At 42.6% G+C, this 25391-nt stretch overlaps 1 protein-coding gene across 2 annotated transcripts in view; it reads left to right on the forward strand.

Annotated features, from left to right (window-relative positions):
* LOC122561354 (VPS10 domain-containing receptor SorCS1-like) overlaps positions 1-25391 on the forward strand; it is a 1166089-nt gene that overhangs the window by 1000381 nt on the left and 140317 nt on the right. For both annotated transcript variants that reach the window (XM_043713086.1, XM_043713087.1), the window contains exon 16: positions 3961-4094. In XM_043713086.1, coding sequence (XP_043569021.1) covers positions 3961-4094 — 134 coding nt within the window. The remainder of the gene's footprint in view (positions 1-3960; positions 4095-25391) is intronic.

The following is a 25391-nucleotide window of genomic DNA, read 5'->3' on the forward strand; positions in this document are numbered from 1 at the left end:
AAACTGAAATATCTTGAGGAAACCCGGGCAGACATGGGGAGAATGTGCAAACTTCATACAGACAGTCACCCGAGGCTGGAATCGAACCCAGGTTCCCTGGTGCTGTGAGGCAGCAGTGCTAACCAGTGAGCCACTGTACCTCAAATGGAGCAGAAAGTAGGCAAGTATTGCTGTAACTGTACACAGCGTTAGTGAGACTGTATCTGGATTACTGCGACAGTTTTGGTCCCCTTACTTGAGGAGGGGTATAGTTGCAGTGCAGGTTCACTAGATTGATCCCAGAGATGTCTTATGAAGAGATTTTGAGCAGTTTAGGCCGATACTCGATGGAGTTTAGAAGAATGAGAGGAGATCGAATTGAAGTACATGAGATGGTAAAGGGGGATTGACAAAGTAGACATGGAGAAAATGTTTCCTCGTGAGGCAATCTAGAACGAGAGGTCATTGTTTTAAGATAATGGGTAGCAGATTTAAAAACAGAAATAATGGAAATGACTTCTTCAAAGAGTTGTGAATCTCTGGAATTCACTGTCCCAGGGTGTGGTGGATACTGGGACAATGAGTAAACTTAAGGAGGAGATAGGCAGGTTTTAATGAATAATAGGTTGGGAGATTATGGAGAGCAGGCGGGAAAGTAGGCTTGAGGTCAGTCATGATTGTATCAAACTATGGAGCAGGCTTGAGGGGCTGAATGGCCTCTTCCTGCCCCTGATGTTTTAGTTGACCTCTTTGGATGTACCATGTCTGGGGTAGTTGGCACTTGAACCCAGGTCTTCTGGCCCAGAGGCAGGGACAACACCACTTCACCACAGGACCTGTCCCCACCTCCAGTAACCTAACCTCCTTGGGCCAAGGGAAAATGAAAAAGCAGACAGTTTACAAATCTCAGTCACAGTGCCAGCAGCAGCAGCAGCAGCAAAACTCCAGTTAGTTAATTAAATGGTTCTGACATTGGCACCATTCAGTTTGGGGTCTGACTGCCAGGCATCCAGCTGTTGGCAGTTACATGACTAAAGCTGATCCTTTTATCAGAAGCTGAAACATAAACCCAATTTTGCTTTGGGGACAGGTTAGCGAAGACCAGGCAGCGATTCTCATCCTGAATGAGACATGTGACTTCATTGTTAGTTAACTGGCAGGCTCTCTCTTCATCTGCACACAGCCCTAATGAACTATTTACCACCACCTCACTCTCTGGCATTTCTTCATCTGTAATTGGGCTATTAGAAGGATGAGCAGATATCTCCGGAAAATTATTCATTATGTTTTACTCGCAAGCTTTCGTTTAAAAAAAATGTTTATTTAACTTAGTTCTAAAAATAAGCCTGCTCTCTCACACATTTCAAACATGCTGAACAATCCCTGAGAAAAAGACAGATTCTAATTCCTTCAGGGAGGTTGATTGTAACACCAAGTTACCAGATGAAGGTACTGTTCCTTGAGCTGTAATTCCAACCAGCAGCTGAACAGAGAAACCCAAGACGGATCTGAGCAGCACACCTTCCATTTTACACTTGTTCGAGCTTACATTGTCACCATGTCTCTTCTCCCACCATCAAACCCCAGCTCAATCGCTGCCAGCCCTCTGTGTTAGGGCTAACCCAGTTCCCAGGATCACCGGGCTGGGATAATTAAGGCACAGCTTCAGCACACAGCTGGATGGCGATGGCTCAAGATGGCAGTTCAGTACCACCTTCATGAGGGACAATAAATAATGGGGTAATAAATGCTGGCCAGGACAATAATGCTCATATCCTAGGAACACTTTTTTAAAAAGATGGTGGTGAGGCTTGAATTGTACTTTAACAATTTTACACAAGGAAACAGAACAGCATTTCAAGAGAAAGAGAAGTGCAGGGTTAAGTCTTGTTTCTTCACCTCAGGTTGAGAAACACTGTTGTGCATTTCCTGTATCTTCTGCTGCTTATTATTTTTCTCCATAAGCTTCACTCCCCTTTCTACTCTCCCTCCCCTCCCCCACCCTGCCACCTCACATCCCTCCTGTCCCAGGGCTGAGTGATGAGCAGGTAGTGTGATTCCATACCCTCTTGGCAAGTGTCATTTGGTCTGTTACCAGTTGATATGAGAGCAGGCAAGCCTGGCTCCTCTTCCTCCAGCATCGGGTGACTGTCTATGTGGAGTTTGCACATTCTCCCTATCTCTCGGTGCTCTGGTTTCCTCCCACAATCCAAAGATGTGCAGGTTAGGGTGGGCTGGCTATGCTAACTCAGTACTCAAGGATGTGTAGGTTAGGTGCATTAGTTGGGGTAAATATAGGGGAATGGGTCTGGGTAGATTATTCTTCAGAGGGTTGGTGTGGACTTGTTGGGCCAAAAGGCCTTGTTACCACACTGTAGGGATTCTATGTTCCTTTGGAAGATGATGCTGCTGATTCTGTAGAACTGTACAGGGGGAAAGTGCTTTTTTGCTTGATCTCTAACTTGTGCATGTTTTACATTTTGCGCATTTCTTTATTTGTTCATTAGATGTGGCTGTCACTTGCAAGGCTGCTACATGATGACCACATCGAGTTGTGCATGAGAAGGTGGTGCCAGTTGTTATTTAGAATAGATTAGCAAATTACTGCAGATGCTGAAATATGACTGAAAACAATCTGAAAAAAATACTGGGAATCACAGCTGATGCTATCCCTCTGTGATTTCCAGCAGGTTTTGTTTTCAGTTCCAGAATAGTTTCATAGACCTTTTCAGAATGCACTTCAGAGTGAACCACATTGCTGTGGGTCTGGAGTCACAAGTAGGCCAGACCCAGTGAGGATGGTAAATTTCCTTCCCTAAAGGACATTAGTGACCTGCTGGGTTTTTATGACCTGCTGATAGTTTGATGCCTATTATTGAGATGAGAATTTTCATTTCAGAATGGTTAAACTGACAGAATTTGGATTCTACAGTTTCTGCAGTAGGTTTTAAACTCTGATTTAATGATTGCTAATCCAGGCCTGTGTCATATAAAGATAAATGATTTGCATCGTCCCTCCCCCACCATGACCGTTCCCAGTTTGATGGGACAGCAACCGTATATAATGAGGCAGGTAGGTGAAAGTGAGTACTGCAGGTGCTGGAGATTAGAGTCAAGATTGGAGTGGTGCTGGAGAAGCACAGCAGGTCAGGCAGCGTCCGAGGAGCAGGAAAATCGATGTTTCAGGCAAAAACCTGATGAAGATTCCTGATGAAGGGTTTTTGCCTGAAATGTCCATTTTCCTGCTCCTCGGATGTTGCCTGGCCTGCTGTGTTTTTCCAGCTGCCCCATTATCCTGCTATCCACCTGACATATTCTCTATCGTACATTGGCTAAGGGTAAGCCTGCATGTTTCTCCATAGGCCAGTTGTGGCCTGTAATCACCCAGTTAATGACACTTAAGGGCCCACAGTTGGTGTTGGAACGTAAGCAGGGGTATTTTCAATGACCCCTGGTGAGAAAGCATTCGGGCGAGTGGCTTGACTCCTTTTGCAGTGTGCCTTGTGCCTCCCCCGACCAGAAAACAATGCCTCCACCCGACCTCCAAAGCCTGAATACTTGCTCTTGCACAACCCCACCCGACCTCTCCCTCCCCCAGGATGCTGGATCCCTCCTAGTCCAAACATCCAAGCCCTGCCTTACTCAGGAATCCCTGCTGACTTTGCTTGTTCTAGCATTGCTGGGATTGCAGGGGCTACTGGCCAATCAGATTGGCTGGCAGCTCATGTGGAGAGGTATACCTTCCTTGGATGGGCAGAAGGTCTCACTGCTACAGGGCCACCTTTTGATTTTAATATTGACTACTGACTTTTCTAACAGGAGAGGTGAACAACATGGCCCCTTGTCAAATTCACCGCACTAATTCTCTGCACCTGGAGGTAGATCTTCAGACTACGATCAGATGTCAAAATGATTGATCTTATTTATAACACCAATGGCTAATTTGACTCCAAATTCCTGATGGATGTGATTTCTTTAAAGGGCGAGCCTTGCATTATGGGGCAAATGCGAATATACCAGAGACGTCGCCCAGGAACGCAGTGCATTCTGGGAAAGAAGTACAATCGAGCTGTTACATCGGTGCCTTGTATCTGCACGGACTCTGACTTCGAGTGGTGAGTGGCCTTGATAACATTTAGCCGAGAAACATTATGCCTGCAATCAAAGCTTCCTCTTACTACTTGCCCTATTGCCACACAACACTTTGCTGTATCTTTCATTGGCCTCCAGCTCTGCACAACTCCAAGCGTACTCTGATGCAAATGAGTCTAGCCGAAACCATGATTTTATTTGGGAAAACTGGGCTGGTTGACAGGAATTCTTATCCATTCTGAGAGACAAATTGAAAAATCAACAGCAAATAGCACATAGTCTGCTGGTTTATATTTATTCTGATCTCCAGGCATTCAAGCCCATAAGGTTTATTGCCAGCCCCTTGTGCCTTGGCAAGGTCTTGTTTGCAAAAAGCAGGAAGATTTTCAATGCAATCCTCTCAAATTCCCTGTCTGTTGACAGAAGCTAGCCTTGTTTTCTAGCCGAACTCCATTCATCATAAAGTCCTTGCATATGGGAGCAGGCCATTCAGCCCATTGAGTCCACTCCAGCTCTTAGAAGGGCATCCCATCCCATCCCTGTAACCTCACATTTCCCAGTGCCAATCCACCGAACCTGCACATCTTTGGACTGTGGGAGGAAACCAGAGTACCCGAAGGAAACCCATGCAGACACAAGGAGAATGTGCAAACTCCACACAGACTGTCACTCGAGGGTGGAATTGAACTCAGGTCCCTGATGCTATGAGGGAGCAGTCCTAACCACAAAACCACCGTGCCACCCATTGGCTTGGGAAGACCATGGTGTGGGGATTTGGAGCATTGCATCCACACAGTCTTTGATGTAAATTTACACTTGGCTTTTGCCTGTCTCTCAGTTGCTGAATTTGATCTTCCAGTTTTAATCAGAATTAGTCAGATATTTATTTTCCAGTTTTGGTTCTGATTTTGCAAGATCACTGTTGGGACTATATTTGAAAAAAAAGCAGCAAATTTACTGCAAGAAAAGCTCAGGAATAATAAACTGGAATTTGACACCAGGTCGCCACTGCTCTAGAATTTCTTCAGCGTTTCCAGAAATTAGAGATTTATTTGGGCACTTGGGTGAGAGCCCTGACAGAAACTTCATAAGGACAAGAAAAGAAATGGTTTATTTATTGTTTCATTTATTATAAATAGCTCTAAGGTGGAGAAAGGAAATTGATTGTGCTGGAGATTAGCAGAATTATAAATTTCTCAAAAATGCATCTGACTGGGGTTGGTAAACTTAATGATTGCTCAAACTGGTTTTGGTTTCCAATTTTTGTTCCAGAAAGTTCAGGAGGATGGATCAATGTTGTTCTTAGTTCTACTTAGTATCAACTATTACTAACTCATGTACCGCATCCATACTTATACTGCCAATGCCCCTAGAATACTACAGAGAGATCTCAGGACCCACGTAGAGATTAAATAAATCCCTTAAGAGTCTTTGATGACCTTGCTATTTCAAAAATAACATTCTTATTGATAAAAACCTTATTTGTAACATTTAACTTCCTTGTACAAACAATTATTAGAATTCACGATTCCATTTAAAGAGTTTATTTTCATGCTGAGCAGTCAATGAAATTGTAAATTGACAGGTACCCCCCTGTGATAATGGATGGCTATGAAATCACTCATAAAACACTGATCTTATATTTATAACCTTCAGACTTATGTGAACAATCATGGTGAAAGAGTGGGCTTTTTTTTTAGAAAACTACTCATTTCATTTTCAAATATTTAAAGGGCATAAGTTTTAAAAGCTTGATAGATCCCTTTAAGAGTGTTAGCGAGTTTTGAAAAGATTTGTACCTCAGGTTGAGGTTCTGGATGTAAGTTTGCTCGCTGAACTGGAAGGTTTGTTTTAAGGTGTCTTTGACAGATGCTTTTTATGAGCTTATTCACGATTTATATAGTTTCATGTTTACTTTTAACAGCTGCCATGGCCACCTTACCTCAACCAAAGGGTGACTTCTCTCTCCCAAAGGTATCACAGGACGATAAACAAGAGGGTACCTTACTTTTTCAAAGACCTTTGGCAGCTCTATACAATCTCTGACCAGGTTGAAAGTGCACAGACATTTTTTCTGGGACTTACCTCTGGTATGAGGCAGATAGACTTGTCAATTCACACCAATCTGACTCCCACACCACCCCTAATCACCTCTGTGACAATGGTAAATGTTTGTTTGGGGGGTGTGGTGAAACTTCCAAATTCAGGACTCATGCCATTTTTGTACAGATTAAGAGGTTTTCTGCCTCTGTGAAAATTCACCCATCCCCTGCCCCATCCCTTCAGTAATCTCCTCCGGCTGTGCAGACTTCCAGTAATTCAGGATTGTTGTGCACGTCCACTGCCTTCATCCCACCCAGGAACACTGGGACCTTCAAGGCCAGAAGCTCTGGAATTTCTTTCCTAGACATCCCCATCCCTCATCCTCTCCCCCATTAAACATGGCCACCTCAGCCAAACCAAACATTCACTGCTTTCATAAGTCCTTCAACTCAATATTGTTTTTTTTAAACCAGCTGCATTCCTGTGAAGTTTCTGAAGACACATTCTTACATTAAAGGTTCTATATAAATGAAATTTGTTGTAGATGTATGACAGAGCACAATGGAAAGATATGTTTGAGGTGTCAATGAGTTTAGCTCGATTCTATGTTTAAGGTTGATCTTTCATTGATATGAGAGAAAGGTAAGGTGACAAATGCATCAGAATGTGATTCAGTGTGAACAGTTAAATTGATTATTGTGTTACATATCAGCTTCAATGCCAACTGTTCCATACTTTTATATTCTTGGTGGAGGAAAGGCTGCAACCTTTGTAATGGAATTGGTGGGGCAATATGCAAATGTTTGAACATAAGAAATTGGAGCAAAATTTGGTTATTCGAGCCCTTGAGTCTGCCCCACCATTCAGTAAGATGATCTGTCGGTATTTCAAATTTCACATTCTCATCGTAACCCGATAACTTTGATTGCCCTGCTTCATGACAGACTCTCTATCTCTGTCTTAAAAATATTCAACAACTGCACCCCTCCACAGAATTCTATGGCAGAGAGTTCCAAAGTTGCACAAACCTCTGACAGAAATAAAACCCCCGAATCTGTGTTGACAGGGTGATCCCAAATCTTACAACAGTGCAACAGACTCGGGCCTGGACTGACCCACAAGACAGTGTCCACCTTGTCAAGACCATTAACAATCTTGTCCACTTCAACCAAGTCACCCCTCACTCTCCTACACTCCAGTGGGAATAAGCCGCGTAAAGAATCACGGAATAATTGAATCCCCACAGTGCCGATAGAGGCCATTTGGCCCATCAAATCTGTACCAACCCTTGGAGGAGCATCCCACCCAGTTTCTCAGCCCTGCCCCATCCTCATAACCCCATATATTACATGGCTAGTCCACTTAGCCTGCACATTCCTGGACACTTTGAGTAATTTAGCCCATCCACACTAACATGCACATCTTTCAATATCCAATTTATCCTCAGAAGACAATCTACTCTTTTGGAGGATCAATCTTCTAAGCCTCTTCTGAATTGCCTCCAATGTAATTAAATCTTCCTAAAGTAAGGAGATTAGAACTGTACACAGTATTTGAAATGTGGTCCCACTAATGCATTGTCTAGTCTAGCAAAAGCATAAAATCCTTTTATGTTCAATGCCTTTTTTAATAAAGGAGAACATGCAATAACTTTGATTGCTTGGAGACAGTGAGGAATGCCGATGCCGGAAGTCAGAATTGATAAAACGTGGAGCTGGAAAGGTATAGCAGGTCAGGCAGCATCAAAGGAGCAGGAAAGTTGACATTTCGGGTCGGAACATTTCATCAGGTTCTGCTGAACTTTCCTGCTGTACTTTTCCTGCTCCACTTTTTATCAACTTTTATTATGTAATCTACTTTCATCCTAATGTTTTGTGACTCGTGTCAGAACACCTACATCTCTCTGCACCCCAGAATCCCACAGGCATTGTCCATTTAATTAACACTTTGCTTTTTCATTCTTCTTGTCAAAGTGAACAATTTCTCATTTTCCAACAGTACAGTCCATTTGCCAGAGTTTTACCCACTCACTCAACCAATCGATCTATAGCCATCCGTAGCTTCCTTCTGTCTTCTTCGCAATAGATTCTCCAAATGTTTTGGGGTGGCATGGAAATGTAGGGAACATCCTTTTTGATTTTACCCCGCTTCGGCCTGTTAAAAGTGAAAAGGTTTCTCTGAGACACCCCCCTGCCCCAATTCATTTAAACTTTAATGAATATTGTCCTACCCACTCCAGTTTCGCTTCGTATGTCATCTGTGCCACCCCAAGAATAAAATTAAATGCTGAGTTGAAGCAAAATTCAAAAGTCAATAATCAAGATTACTAATTGTTGTCACCTGTTCCTCTGCCCAGAATAAGAGACGTGCTTTAGGTCAGTACCTGCTACCTGCAGATTGAGAGACTAATCTGAAATATTTTGACGGGGAGGTCACAACAGATACATGTTTAGCTTATGATTGTGCCTTATTTAAGTCAAATGGGTTGATAATTCCCTACAAACTGGACACATTTACGCTAAAATGAATCTATAAATGCTTAATAGAGAAAAGAAGAGGGCAGTATATCCATAACTCAAGATTTTCAACAAGTATTTATTAAATTATCAGGATCATTCGACATTTAATTCTGCACATACACTATCCCTGAGGCTGCTTGCTCCATTATCTCTCTGTAAGGCTCTTGAACTTCTTGTGTGCAGTTGCACATCTGCTCTCTCCATAAATGGTGCCAACCTACCTGACTGATTGCTATGTGTCTTTCCAGCATTTTCTACTTTTATTAGCTACCCTCCCATTCAAACTACAACTAAAAGTGAAGTTGCTGGAAAAGGTCAGCAGGTCTGGCAGATTCCGTGCAGCGAAATCAGAGTTAATGTTTCAGGTCCAGTGACCCTTCCTCGGAACCATTCTGAGGAAAGGTCACTGTACCTGAAACACTAACTCTGATTTCTCTCCACAGATGCTGCCAGACCTGCTGAGTTTTTTCAGCAACTTCACTTTTTGTTTCTGATTTACAGCATCCACAATTCTTTTGTTTTTAATTTCCCATTCAACCTGTTTGTTAGTTTCAGAGGGGGTAAGGGACAACGGGATTTGTTTGTAGCTGTGGGAGATTGGGGAAGGAAGGGAGATGAGTTAGTTTCAATTTCTGTCCGTGCAGATCACACAAAATCTGTGCCCATGTGTCATTCGGATGGGATGTCAAACTGAGACCTCATTGACCTGCTCAGTTGGTTGTAAAGAATTCCCAGCTTCAAATTTGAAGAGTAACAAGTGGTTCTTCCAGCAGCTTGGGTCAACATTGACCCCTCAATCAGAGTCTCACAAACACTGCTGTTTGTCAGAGCTGGTTGTGTTCCCAATATTACAACAGGGATTGCAATCGGTTTTAAAACACCATGAGATATGCAGCCGGCGTAAAAACTGTTATATAAATGCAAGTCTTTCTTTTCATATCTGAGTCTTAGCCATTTACAGGTTGCAGGCATTGTTGGGTAAGGATGTATGGGTCTGAAAGGATTAAGAGTGTCCAGGGGTCACTCACTCTGAGAATGTTGTTTGAGAGAAAGTGAGAGAACAGCTTCTGGTATCAAGGGACTAAGACCCATGGCCCAGGTTAGCCTTACCATCTCTATAATAATGTCTATCACATCAATGTCACTTTCACTTAGCTGTTAATGTGCAATTTCTATGTCTGGTTTGAAGCAAGGGCCTCTCTCAATAGAACAGCAAGTGATCTTCTGCTGCCATGCCAGAATGAGTGAGGCTCTCTCGATCCCTTCCCCAAAAAAGGATGATAACATCACACCTTCCCTGTGGAGTATGATTGAGCAGACATCCTCATACAACACAGTGCTCTGTGGTGAGGATTCCACAGGACCACAAGAAATAGGAACAGGAGTAGGCCATTCAGCCCCTCAAGCCTGTTCTGCCATTGGTGGTGGCACGGTGGCTCAGTGGTCAGCAAACTTCCTCACAGCACCAGTGACCCAGGTTCGATTCCAACCTCGGGCGACTCTCTGTGTGGAGTTTGCACGTTCTCCCCATGTCTGTATGGATTTCCTCCCACAATCCATAGATGAGCAGGTTAGGTATACCGGCCATGCTAAATTGCCTTTCGTGTCCAGGGATGTGTAGGCTAGGTGGATTAACCATGGGAAATGTAGAGTTAGAGGGACAGGGTAGTGGATGGATCTGGATGGGAAGCTCTTCAGAAGGTCAGCATGGACTTGATGGGGCAAATGGCCTGCTTCCACACTGTAGGGATTCTTTAATTCAATAGGATCATGGCTGATCCAACATTGCTCACAGCCACTTTCCTGCATTTTCCCCTTGATTCCCTCTTGATCAAGAGTCAGTCTTTCATGGCTTTAAATCCTTGGGCCACATGGTGGGTACTGATCCATTTCACTGTCTCATGATGCAACTTTAAGAATTCACCTCAAATGGACAGTCAGCAACAGGAAGACCTGAACATGCAAGAACATGGGGAGGAAAACTTCATGGTGAGATTCACAAGGATCTACAGTCCGTGGTAACACCATTTCAGATCTGGTAAGAGATACACAGCAGCAGGACAGAGTTCAGAACTTCCTGAAGTTGGAGTGTTAGACACTCCACTGCAGTTAGGACACAATGAGCCCTCATTCCTGATGAAGGGCTCTGGCCAAAATATTGATTTTCCTGCTCCTTGGATGCTGCCTGACCTGCTGTGCTTTTCCAGCACCACACTCTCAACTCCACTGCAGTTACAAATGGCATCAGGTAACACTTGTCTGTGGGAGCCGTTATCAGTCAGGATTCAGCTGAGCAATGATTAGCCATCAGAGGATCTGGCATAAAGTTAAGGTCATTGATAGGCAAGGGAAAACTGAGCTCAGAACTACAGGCTGGGAAAGCGCCAAGTAATGAGAGATATTTGCAGCTCAGTCTGAGTGTCATGACTGCAGCACCTGGGTACCGTGAGGTAAGAGAATTCAAAGGCCGCACACGCCAAGGTCACAGACCTGAGGATGTTGCAGGGGCTTATTAAAGTCATAAGGGGACATATTCAAAGTCTAAACAGGGAATATCTAACAGAAGAAGAAAGTTAGAAAGTTTTATTGAGACTTTGGAAAAGATAGGAAATTCATTATTAAATCCCCTGATAAATGTGGAATGCATTTATTTAAGCTGGAGATAGCAGGAATTATTGAAAGGAAAACTATAAAAGAACAATGATTATTATCAGAGCCTCAGAGAGTCACAATTAGCCAATAAAACCAGTCTCGAAATGGGAATAATTTATTAGGGCCTTCACGGGTGAGAATGTTCCATTTTGGGATTAGAATATTCAGGTGGATACTTCTCACTGATGCATACTCGATGGACCGTAGGGTCCAGTGGACTTCTGTGACCCTGAAAAGCACAAAGCAGCAGCATAGCAATCACCAATAGATAAAAACCTTTTCAGCAAATGGATCCAAAGATCCAAGTTGGTGAAGAGCAGACATTAGAGCAGCGACTAAATCAATGTTCAGAGGTACAGAAGGAAGGTTGTGATAGATATCAGAGAAAGTGGCCTAATAATTAGTGATTTGTCAGGAAGCGATTAACGCCATGGGTTAGCGTATTCAAAACTGTAAAATATATCACAAGTTATGAAGCAGGCATTGCAGCAATGTAACTGTTTTCTGTTTGTGCAGCTTAGTGAGCAGGTGGAGTTTCATGATTGTAGTCAGACAATGTTCTGATTCCAGCTGATGGTAATATTGAACATGTGGCACAGTGGTTAGCACTGCTGCCTCACAGTGCCTGAGACCCGGGTTCAATTCCTGCCTCAGGCAACTGACTGTGTGGAGTTTGCACAATTTGTCTGCGTGGGTTTCCTCCGGGTGCTCCGGTTTCCTCCCACAGTCCAAAGATGTGCAGGTCAGGTGAATTGGCCATGCTAAATTGCCCATAGTGTAGGTAAGGGGTAAATGTAGGGGTATGGGTGGGTTGCGCTTCGGCGGGTCGGTGTGGACTTGTTGGGCCGAAGGGCCTGTTTCCACGCTGTAATGTAATCTAATCTAATGTCATATCTCAGAGTGAAACCTGCTTAATCGATCATGTGTTTAATTTGTGCAGTTGGTTACTCTGGTGGTTAATCTTTGAACATATTCATACTAGACTTTCAATGTTCTTTTAATGTAAGAACACAACTCTATTGTGCAAAAACGCAAAAACAAACACATCCATGTGAGTAAATCAATTTGTAAAGATCTAAACATAAAGAGCAGAAAGCATAGATTCAAGCTTTTTTCACAATACATTTATAGTTTTCCAATACTCAATCCTAAACAAATATCATTCTACTTTAGCTCTTTAATTTCTTACTAACTGGCTGTTCCATGATGAAGGGTTTATGGCTGAAATGTTGACTCTCCTGCTCCTCAGATGCTGCCTGAACTGCTGTGCTTTTCCAGTGCCATACTTTTCAACTGTGATCTCCAGTATCTGCAGCCCTCACTTTCTCTTAGTATCCCCCTGGTTGTTTGTTCAATTATTTTTCTGTATGTTATTAACATTTAACACCACAGACACCTGGCTAGGCACTATCTAATTCACAGGCTTTCTTGACAAATATGTAATTAGGTAAAAATAATGACTGTAGACGCTGGAAACCAGATTCTGGATTAGTGATGCTGGAAGAGCACAGCAGTTCAGGCAGCATCCGAGGGGCAGTAAAACCGACGTTTCGGGCAAAAGCCCTTCATCAGGAATGGCTTTTTGCCCGAAACGTCGATTTTACTGCTCCTCGGATGCTGCCTGAGCTGCTGTGCTCTTCCAGCACCACTAATGCAGAATTATGTAATTAGGCCATTTTCCAAATGAATTCTGACCTCTTAAAAATTAATTTCCTTTACAGAAGTTAGAACAAAATCCATCTGTCTATATTTTAATTAACCAAGTCCTAAATATATAAATTACCTACCTTTGTGACAATGATCCCTGACAGTGAATTCTCCTGAAGGGAAGGTACACATTGCACAATAAAAGCCAGAATGACCTATCAGCTGAGGAGTCTTATGTATTGGTTGGGATGACAGAGGAGGTGGTCGAGAGTCCTGCCCACTCAAATGGCCCTGTGTGCTTTCGTTATTTTTAACTTAACATGTTTTTATTAAGGGTACAAAGCATGAACATTATACTGTTCACACAGGTCACAGAAAATGTTTGAGAAGTGCTTACCTACAAATTTTATCCCACGATAGTAACCCTAAAGTGGGTAAGCCGCAAACTATGTCTATGCTCAATATTGACGAAAATAAATAACTTGCATTTACATAGCATCTGTTATGATCTCAGGATGACATGTATTTGGAGGGTAGACACCTTTGTCATCTGAAAAGCATGGAATCAATTTGTGCACTGCAATTCCTTCAGACAAAATGAGATAATGACTAGATAACCTGTTTCTGAGATATTGCTTGAAGAATAAATAACCAGTGGAGCACAGAAATGTATCAATGTAGGTAAATGAGAGCTAAAAATAAAAATAAAAATAGAAAATGAGATAAATGAGAACAGATGGCAGCAAGGAGGTAATCTGAACATAAAGGCCACTTGCCAAATCCAAAAATGATGGTTGATGTGAAGAATGGAAGTCGTAGATAGTCATAGAGTCAAACAATGCAACAAAGACCCTTTGGCCCATCGAGTGTGCACTGGCAATAGCTACCACTAAGGGTGTGCGAATCCCAATTTCCCCCACTTGCCCCATGTCCTTGAATGTTTGAAAATGTAACGTGGGAAGAGCTGAAAGAGGAAGGAAGGAAGTAATTCAAACCCATGGCCTTGACCACCTCAAGGGACAAGGACAGCAGATACGTGAGAACACCACCAGCTGCTCGCTTTCTCCAAACCACTCACCGTCCTGGCCTGGAACTATATCACAGCTCCTTCACTGTTACTGGGTGAAAATCTGGGAATTCCCTCTCCAACAGCTCTATGGGCACCTGTGCATTGGACAGACTGCAGCAGAATTCTCACCACCACCTTGTCAGGAAGGACCCGAGAGAGAATTACCCAGCTGGTCAAATTGTAGTATTTCTGGATCTTTTATGTCCACCTGAGAGGGTCAACAGGGCCTCAGTTGAACATTTTATTCAAAAGACTGCATCTCCAATCATGTCACATCCTCTCTGTACTAACCCAGATAGTCAGTGTATATATTGTGATTCTGGGGTAGAACTTAACCATCTGATTCTGAGGTTTGAGGTGATACAACTGAGCTATGACTGGGTCATATGAATGCTAACGCAGGTAATTCTTATGAAGTAAACTGGATTTATTGAACTGAGAGACAGCAATGCATCAGCAATCCTTTATTAACTCTGATATACAGAAAGTGCACTGGGCCTCCAGAACCTGGAATCTCATTTGACACCAGAAGGAATTGAAAGTGAACATTCTGTACCCTTTCTGTCTTAACTACAAATCAACGGGGCTCTCATTTCCTGACACAAGTCTTGTTATAAAGAATTAACTGCAACTCCAGGGACAAACAGTTCACTGATAAAGTCGTCTTCCTTGACAAGATGGGGAGGTGCTGGTTTTGGACCAGGGTGAATAAAGTCAGAAATGACATGACACCAGGTTATAGTCCAACAGGTTTATTTGAAATCACAAGCTTTCGGAACGCTGCTCCTTCATCAGGCAAAGTGACTTCACCAAACAAAGCTTGTGACGAGGTCAGAACTGACCGCTAAAAGTAAGACAGAATGGCATTTTGAAAACAATTAATACAATTTTTTCTGCTTAATTTACAATTTTATTATACCTAAATTTTGCCACTTCTTAATATATATCAAAATATAATGACGTATAAACTAACAAAATGTAATAACATTTAATGTAATTATTACGTTATGATTTTAAAAATTAATTGAACCTGCAATTAAAGCAGGAATGATTGTGAATATCTTTTGAACAAGCCATAGGTTGAGATTAAGAAAACCCACAACAAGCTATGCATCAGGACTCTATTAATTTTCAGTAAGAAGTGTCAGTCTGTGTTACCTTTTCAAGATATACAGTAAAAGCATTGTAACTGACCTGAAGGATCATTGCACTGACCGGATTTTCCAACACTGGGAGCAATGCCTTTCCATTTAGTTTCCCTAAAGGCTGTTATTGAATACAGCTTTCTGGGCTTTGTGCGCTGAGTATTCCTCTACTATTATGGCATTGCAATAGTAAATTACATCAAGTCAGCAGGGATTCAAAATCTGCAATGAAGTGAAGAGGTAGTTTGGCATGAGGGGGAGGATGACCCAGTGATATTATGCTCTGTTGTTTGTCCCAAGCCCAGGCCACTGTCTTTTTTATTGAATGAGCAGCCCTGAGATATGCCAGCAGAGAGCAGCCATTCATCTGACATGACAGATGGTAAACTAAACTCCCAAGCAGGACAGAATATTGAAAAAAGACAGCAAATGAAATAATATTTGCAGATCTGTGTTTGTGTATTTGCAGAGAAATCCTTTTTTTTATAGCCATGTTCACAGCTAGTGCCTGAACCACCAACAAAGTCACTTTCTACATTAGTATGTGGGATTTTTCTGATAGACATGGAAGAGAGAGAGAGATGTTTAAAGTGTGTGAACACCATTGAAACACAAGAAGGACGGAAGAGAGAGAGTGTAATACCAGAAGAGGAATAAAAGACCAGCCGGTAGGCCGAAGCTGACAGGAGAAATTAACATGGGGTTGACATGTATATCACTCAACTGATCTTCAGTGAATTGACATAATCAGCCAGGAGCATGTTCTTGTTTGTTCAGTGGATAGGTTCATGAATTAGTAAAATTACAGCTGCACTGTATCATCCAATGGAATAGATTCTGCTTTTGTAGAGTTTATTGTCCTCACAGTTTTACCAGTGTTTTTGAAACTTTGTTCTTGCTGGTAATATTTGTAAAAATGTGCAATGACCTGCTAATCTGTGTCAATTTACATAGGGAGGTGATGGCCCTATAAGTATTATAGCTAGACTGTTCAACCAGGAAACTCAACTAATGTGCTGGAGGCCTGAGTCCACAATCCACAATGGCAGATGGTTAGAATTTGAATTCAATAATTCTCTGGAATTCAGAGAAATCTGCAATGATGGCCATGAAGCCATTGGCAACTGTTGGGAAAACCCATCTGGTTCACTAATCTCCTTCAGGGAAAGAAATCAGCCATCCTCATCTGGTCTGGCCTACATGTGACTCCAGACCCACAGCACTGTAGTTGACTTGCAGCTGCCCTCTGAAATGGTCAGCTCTTTGAAAGAGTGCCACAATTAATCCGACACCACTACACCTCCCCTTTTTTAGTATACACATGTATTTGAAGATTACAATTGGACTTTCTTCCAACAGGGTCAGTGTGAGAGACATCTAGGGCCTTGTGTTTTCCTGGTTCCAGGTTTCTTATGGCCTGCCCCTTCTCCTACGATCCAGTATTGAAGCTTCCTCCTCATTTTGTTAGGATGCCCAGATTTAGAAACAATAATCACCATGGGCGCACACCATGCTGTAGAGCCAAAACCCTTTTGGCTTTTGAACTCCATGTGTCTATACACAAGGCAACTTCAAGTGGCTCCCATTCTCTCCCACGCACTCTGCCTTGCCCACACTCTAACACGGATATTTTCACACACACACTCACATGGGGAAACTTGAACTGTAGCATCATTGAGGGACGAATGATGATGGTCTAAGTACCAATTTGGCTGCTTGGGACGTTGACCATCCAAATGAAGAGGCAACTCAGCCAAGGAGCCTGGAACCCCATCAGAGACCAGGTCTGCATGTTTAGCATCATACTCACTTCCTTGCCCCAGACCTTGACTATCAGTAACACCTTGTGATTTATCTCTCCACCCTGGAGGCACCCTGCTTCCATTCCTGATGAAGGGCTTTTGCCCGAAATGCCGATTTTCCTGCTCCTCGGATCCTGCCTGACCTGCTGTGCTTTTCCAACAGCACTCTAATCTAGACTCTGGTTTCCAGCATCTGCAGTCCCCATTTTTGCCTATCAGTATCACCTGGAAAGCAGCACATTCCAGCTCCTATGACTTCACCTCAATGCCAATCCACTGGACTTGGTGATCTCTGATTTCCAAGCCTTTTGCTGGGAGAATCAAATTGTCATCAGTGATGTCAGAAACATTTCTGGAAAAGATTTCCAGAATGTTCACAGTTATCCTGTGGAGTTACTGTGGACTAGTGCAGAACCCCATGAAGACTCACCTTTTGCCAGTTATCACAGAATCACAGAACTGATACAGTGCACAAGGCAGCTAGTGGATCCATCCAGATACCTGATGAAGGGCTTTGGCCCGGAACATCGACTGTCCTGCTCCTGGGATGCTGCCTGACCTGCTGTACTTTTCCAGCACCACTCTAAACTTGGCTCACTGGGTCCATCGTGCCTGCTCTGAACAATGTGACTGAGTGCCTTGTTCTTGGTGCCATGATAAATAATTTGGATGAGAATTTAGGAGACATGGTTAGTAAATTTGTGGATGACACAAAATTGGTGGTATAGTGGACAGTGAGGAAGGTTGTCTAAGATGACGGAGGGAGCTTAATCGATTGGACCATAGGCTGAGGAATGGTAGATGGAGTCTTGAATAAATGCAAGGTGTTGCAATTTTAAGATGAACAAGAGCAGTATTCGCAGAGTTAATGGTAGGGCCCTGGGTAGCATTGTCAAACAGAGAGATCTAGGTTTCCAGGTAAGTGGTGTCACAGGGAGACAGGGTGGTGAAGGAGGTGTTTGGTACACTTGTCTTCATTGGTCAGGGCACTGAGTGCAGCAGTTGGGAGGTCACGTTGTAGCTCTGCAGGACATTGGTGAGGCCACTTCTAGAATGCTGCCTTCAGTTCTGATCGCCCTGCTATCAGAGGAATATTATTAAATTGGAAAGACTGCTGGAAAGATTTCCCAGGGTGTTGCTGGGACTCTGGAGGGTTTGAGTTATAAGGCGAGGCTAGATAGGCTGGGACTTTTTCCCCTGGAGCGTGGGAGGTTGAGGGTGACCTTATAGAGGTCTATAAAATCCTGAGGAGCATGGATAAACAAAGATCATTTCCCCAGGGTGGGGAGGTTCAAAACTAAAGATCATATTTTTAAAAAAACAAATGGTGGATGCTAGAAATGGGAAACAAAAACAGCAGTTACCGGAAAATCTCAGCAGGTCTGGCAGCATTTATGGAGACAAACAGAATTAATATTTCGGGTCCAGTGACACTTCTTCAGTATAAGTTTAAAGTGAGAGGAGAAAGATTTAAAAAGGACCTAAGGGGCAACTTTTTCACACAGTGGGTGGTGTGTGTATAGAATGAATTACCAGAGGAAGTGATAGTTACTGGTATAATTACATTTAAAAGACATTTGGACAGGTATACGAATACGAAAGGTTTAGTGGATATGGGCCAAATGCAGGCAAATGGGGCTAGTTTAGTTTGGGAAACCTGGTGGGCATGGATGAGTTGGTTTGTTTCTCTGCTGTATGACTCAATACTCCAATTGTGCACGTGATTTCTGCTTACATAATCATCCAATATCTGAATGTCTCACATTTACCCGTCTCTACCACATCAAGGCAGTACATTCCAGATCCCAACCACTCGTTTAGAGAAAATGTTTCTTTTCTCATCTCACCCATATCTCTTTTGTAAAATGCGTTAAATCTGTTCCCTCTGCTTCGCAAACCTCTTTCAAGCAGCTACAGTCCCTCCGTCTACTCTGTCCGGACTCCTTGCAATTTTGAAAATTTCTTTCAGATCTTTGCCTTTTCCTTTTCAAGTGTAACAGTCTCCACTCCTGTAATACTCAGAATCGACATTTCTCAATCCCTGGAACAATTTTTGTATACCTCTTTCAGAGTGTTGTAAAGCCTACAAATCTTTTAAGTAACCTCTCCTGGTATTACTCTCTCTCTCTCTCTCTCTGTCTCTGTCTCTGTCTCTCTCTCTCCGTCTCTGTCTGTCTCTCTCTCTCCCTCCTGCCCTCTTTCTAATTCAATAGTGTTTACACACTCAAGTTGTGTTACATTATATTTCATGGTCAGTGGATCAGTGTACATTTCAGAGATATTGTCATGGTATAATCACTGTAACATAAGTCTCATAGTCCATCATATCCTGGAGATCACTTAAATAATGGCGTGCTTCTAGGAAGCTTGCTGTTCTGTATAACATATTGGCTTTATATAAGGCTGGCTGTGCTCCTGAGGAATGTCATTTTTTGGATATACTTGTTAGCTGTAGAAAATGTCTGTTGGATTCTTCAATACCACAGTATCAATGCCCAATGTCCTCAGTAATGGGGACAGGGGCTCTCCATTTTCCATTCCTCATTTTTCCACCAAGTATTAGTTGAACTGACTCGCTGCAGGCCAGTTACAGGGCAGGTTGGCCAGGTTGGATGTTGTGGTCTCCTCTCATGGTCCGCTATACCATCACATCCACTAGGACCCTCAGTTTCCTGTCCATGAAGAGAGACACCAATCTGTCCTTGCCTGCCATTGCATCGAAGTGTCCTGAATTGTGGGCAACTCTGAAATGTCAGCCGCTGACAGAATGGACAATACACCAGGGATGCTGAACTGACCTGAGAGACGCAAGGCACTGGGGAACTCTCTGGCTACAGTGAATCAGGCTAGCATCAGATGAAAGGGGCACCACAGGAGGGGAGTAGGTAGTTCATGACATGTGTTTCAGATGTGAATGTGAGAAAACCTGCAGAGAGAAACCCTCCACAAATCTCAGTGAAAATGACTCCTAACCAAAGGACTGTCAAATTCAGGCTGAGGTATTTGTCAGTGTTTTATTTTTGTTTCTTTGCTGAGTAGCAGCAATCAAGTGAAAGTCCATTTGATGTTTGTAAACCACTTTCACGGTTAATGGCATCAAGTCTCGAAGCCAGTCCTGGGGATCTACTTTGTCTTTAATAATACGTTGTACAGCTCTCACTGCATTATCTTAGCTGTCATTTTGTTGCTCAGTACTTTAAAGAAAAGGCCCACGTATCACCCCAAAGTAGGGAGATTGAGAAGGTTAATGACACTTCATGATAATGTCTGGAATAGATGAAAATGAATGCAAGAGAACAGCATCATAACTTTTGTCTCTTCTTGTGAGGCAGTCTGGAACGAGAGGGACAGAAGATTTAAAAGAGAGATGAGGGGGAATTACTTCTCTTACAGGGTCATGAATATGCGGAATTTATGACTCCAGAGTACAGAGGATGTTGGGAATTGAAAGAGGAGATAGACAGGTTTTTAATGAGCAACGGGTTGAAGGGTTAAGGGTACGGGCAAGAAAGTGGAGTTGAGGCCGAGATGAGATCAGCCATTATCACATTAAATGGCAGGGCAGGCTCAAGGGGCTGAATGGCCTCCTCCTGCTCCTAGTCCTTCTGTTCATCCAAGCATGGGTGATTTCATAGGAAATGTTTGAAATTTACTCTCAAAGGATATTGTATCAGCTGAACCTTTTAGTTTTGGAATTATAACCTTTTAACTTATTCTCTATTATGACACATTTTATTTCCCTTTAGGCTGAACGTCTCTCCCTCACCAGGCAATGAAATTCCCCGTATTCCCACAGAATTACTATATCATCAAAACGGAAACATGTTAGCACTTAGTGATTGGCCGTTTTAAAAGCTTGTCTCAAATATTCCTAACTCTTTGGAATAATTAAAGAGATAATCTCATCCATTATGTACATAGTGAAACTCATGTCACTATCTGTGTAATTGGTTCCTTAAATGATTAATAATCACCAAATGTAGGTTTTTAAGTAAACGTTGCATTAAGAAACAATAGTCTTCAAGTAAATAAAATATTGTTCCATTTATCTATACTTGCAAAAGAGAATAACACCTTAAGAAACGTATTTATTTCATGAGAAATGTTGGTACTATTAATCCACTGCCCAGGTGGTGAAAGCACAAAATTACAAATGCCTCAAACATGCCTCGACCATGTACTCTATTTAATTCTTCCCCTTATGTCAATGGTAGAAAATATCAAAACAGCAGGAAGGTACAGCAATTGTAAGACTGATTTTATTCCTGTTAGTTTCCTCAGAATTTATCCACAATCATACAAACCATAAACACTGATGTAGTCCTTTTACTTGTTCCTTACTGACTGGGAAAAGGAGAAGGTCTTTCAGGCCCTTTGGTGTTCCCCAAACATCTAATCATCCCCATTTTCCTGTCTGCTGCTGTATTCTTTGACTCACTTGTTTGTGAAGAGCCTATCAACATTTGTGGGTGGTATGGTGGCTCAGTGGTTAGCAACGCTGTCTCACAGCGCCAGGGACCTGGGTTTGAATCCAGCCTCAGTGACTCTCTGTGTGGAGTTTGCACATTCTCCTCATGTCCGTGTGGGTTCCCTGCAGATGCTCCAGTTTCCTCCCTTGATCCAAAGATGTGAAGGTTAAGGTGGATTCACCGATGCAGGGTTATAGGGTGGGGTGCTTTTCAAAGGTTTGGTGTGGACTTGATGGGCTAAATGGCCTGCTTCCACACTGTACAGGTTCTATGATTTTTAAAAAAATACTCAATGATGTTGCCTCCAACACTTGCTGAAATAGTAAAAAAAAATTGAATCTCGCCATCTCTGTCTTACTTTGTAGATCCTTGTTTTTAAACTGTGGTCCTTAATTCAAAGCTCATCCATAAAGGAAACATCCTTTCAACTTCTATCCTGTCAAACAGCTGCAGCTTTGTAATCTGTTTGAATCAGAGCACCTCTCACTCTCCTAAACTCCAATGGATACAGGCTCAACCTACTCAACATATAGAATCCTTAACGGGCTTGACAGGGTATATGCTGAGCGGACATTTCCCCTCATGGAACAGTCTCGTACCAGAGGGAATCATCTCAGTATAAAGGGGCACCAATCGAAGACTGAGATGAGGAGGTATTTCTTCTCTCAACGGGTTGTGACCCTTTGGAATTCCTTGCCACAGAGAGTGCTGTGGGGCCAGAGTCCTTATCTAAGGCTGAAATAGATTCCTGGTCACTCGGGGAATCAAGGGTTATGGGTAATGGGCAGGAAAGTGGACGTGAGGAATGTCAGATCAGCCCCTGTGATCGAATTGAATGGGACAGTAACTTCAAGGGGCCGTACAGCCTTGTCCTGTTCCTATTTTTTATGGTGTTTTGGCCTTAACCTTTTCTCATCAGATAACCTCATCCAAGGACTCAGTCAGTGAACCTCTTAAACTGCCTCTAATGTAATAATGTACTTACTCAAAGCAGAAGACCAAAACTGTCCACACTGAACAAAATAAGATCACACCTATGCTCTATACAATTGTCGCAAAATTCTCCTACTTTTACATTCCATTTGCCTTGCAATAAATGACAGCATTCATTTACCTTCCGAATCACCGCTGTATCTTTATCCTAACGTTTTGCAGTACTAGGACTCTCAGATTCCTCTGCACCCCAGAGTTTTGCAGTTTCTCCACGCTGTAATAATATACTGCTTCTCTACTCCTCCTGCTAAAATGGACACGTTCACATTTTCCCATATCATGCTCCATTTATCAAATTTCTGCCCAGTCACGTAACCTATCTCCATCTCTTTGCAGACTCCTTATATCCTGTTTGAAAATGACTTTCCTACCTGTCTTCCCTCATCAACTATTTCAGCAAAGCTGCAAGTGTTAGGAAAGGTGTGAGTGACACACCCAAACACTTGTCTCTCATCATACAAATTACAAAGAAAAAGATCCCAATCTAAATAATCCAGATGAGCAGAAGCATTCAGTTCCGGTGACTGATAACCATCATCCTGTCATATAGCACACAAAAGACCCTAGGCCCAACAATTCTGCACTGACCGATCTGCACTAAACCCACTTTCCAGCACTTGATACATAGCTTCAAATTTTAAATGTGAGATCTTGTCCTCTTGTTACAGATTCTGTTTGACCCAATGAGTATTTCCATGCTAAATTCATTTGGCTTATTGTGTTCACTCTTTCCACTAACACACAGTTTTTTTAATACCATTGAACCATTTTGGGTTACACTGTAATCCTGGGTCTGGCAGTCTCACCGCTGTAGGCTGAAATTTGAGGCATGATGCATCCAGCTTGCTTATTGGGACAGAGTGGTGATGTTACTGGGCTACTAATCCAGAGGCTTGGTCAACGGACCATGGGCATGAGTACAAATGACCATTATGGAATGTAAGCTCCACTCTGCATCAATTCACAATAGAAAGCTAGTGTTAGCAATGGTGACCATGTAAATGCCAACCTGTTGTAAAAACCCATCTGGTTGATGAATGTCCTTTAAGGAAGGACATATGAAGAAAGACTAAATCAGCTGGACTTGTACTCACTGGAATTTAGAATAATGGGGGGAGGATCTCATAGAAACATAATATCCTGATGGGACTGGACAGGCTAGATGCGGGAAGAATGTTCCCGATGTTGGGGAAGTCCAGATCAAGGGGGTCACAGTCTAAGAATAAGGTGTAAGAATAATTTAGGATTGAGATGAGGAAGAATTTATTTTCACTCAGAGAGTTGTGAACCTGTGGAATTCTCTCCGCCGGAAGCTTTTGGAGCCAGATCATTAGATATATTCAAGAGGGAGCTGGGTATGTCCCTTGTGGCTAAAGGAATCAAAGGAAGAGGGTGGGAATGGAATACTGAGATTGCATGATCAGCCATGATCATATTGAATGGTGGGACAGGCTCAAAGGGCCGAATGAGCTGAAAATGTGTTGCTGGAAAAGCGCAGCAGGTCAGGCAGCATCCAAGGAGCAGGAGAATCGACGTTTTGGGCATGAGCCCTTCTTCAGGAATCCTTCCTTGAAGAAGCTCTCTTCCCCCATTCCTGAAGAAGGGCTCATGCCCGAAGCGTCGATTCTCCTGCTCCTTGGATGCTGCCTGACCTGCTGCGCTTTTCCAGCAACACATTTTCAGCTCTGGTCTCCAACATCTGCAGTCCTCACTTTCTCCTCAAAAGGCCGAATGGCCTAGTCCTGCTCCTATTTTCTTTGTTTCTATGACACCTGCTATCTTTTCCCCAGACTCTGGCCAATATGTGTATCCATCCTCAACAATGTGATTGGCTGTTAACTATCCTCTGTTGTCACCTCACAGAGCACTCAGTTATATCCAGCAAGGTAGTTCCCCACCATCAACTCAATGGCTGTTCAGAATGAAAAATGAACCCGGCCAGTGACACTCACATTCCATGAGTGAGTATAATAAAATCCAGAATTAAACTGGAGAGGGAGCATAGTGCTATGGTCTTCTGTTCCTTCCATTGACTCCACATCAAGGACACTCGCTGAATGCAATTCCAGATGTGGGAGAAACGCAACTCTACAAGGCTCCAAACAAGTAATCCCTAGATGAGAGCTGGGATGGATTTCATTGGGATTCTTGGGGAAGGTTTCTGAAGTTCCCTCGATGGAACAGAGAGATTCTGGAGATGATTAATTACTTTAGTCATAAAGCTGTCAGTCTCCTTAAGAAATTGAAGAATAAATAAAAACCATCATTTTTCTTTGTGGGTTGGGTCTCTAAGTCAATCCATTTCTCAGACTTTTCCTCCTACAGCAATAAGTTAGTTTAATGAACAATTGTGTTTTTATCTCGAGTTGTAATAGCTGTTTTCCCTGTAACACGGTCAGGATGTTATCCTGTATTTTGGTGGCTATAGCTACAGCCAGATATAATGCTAACTATGATAAACATGACAGTTGTTCATCATAATAATCATCAGTGCTGAAAGATATCAGTTTATTAAATCATCCAACTCATTTGATGCAGCAGACTTTAATATTACCTTTCAGCTCTTACAACACTCAATCAGGTTCCCAGGATGAAAGGTGTAAATCATACAGATCTGATCATAAATGACAGCAAAGATGTATTATACTATTCATCTTGTACATCAGTGTAGTAGGGGATGTTTTCATCATAAATACTCAGGTTCAGAGGAGTAATTTAAATATTAATTAGGGATGGGAACATCCTGAGCAACATTTTCTATTGATCAGGCACAGAGGGCAGCAGTTATATACATTGAATTCCTATTTCACTTTGCACCAAATTTAAAACCTTCATGTTCAGTTTCCCATGCCCTCAATATCCCTATACCCCCTCAATACCTGCTAGTTTTCTAACTCCAGTCCCCTTTTGCTCATTCCGTGGCTTCTCTGACTCAGCAACATTGGTTATCCATCTCTAGTTACACTGGAGAATGTACTGGT

The sequence above is a fragment of the Chiloscyllium plagiosum genome, chromosome 22, assembly GCF_004010195.1.
Source record: "Chiloscyllium plagiosum isolate BGI_BamShark_2017 chromosome 22, ASM401019v2, whole genome shotgun sequence".
Taxonomy (NCBI): Eukaryota; Metazoa; Chordata; class Chondrichthyes; order Orectolobiformes; family Hemiscylliidae; genus Chiloscyllium; species Chiloscyllium plagiosum.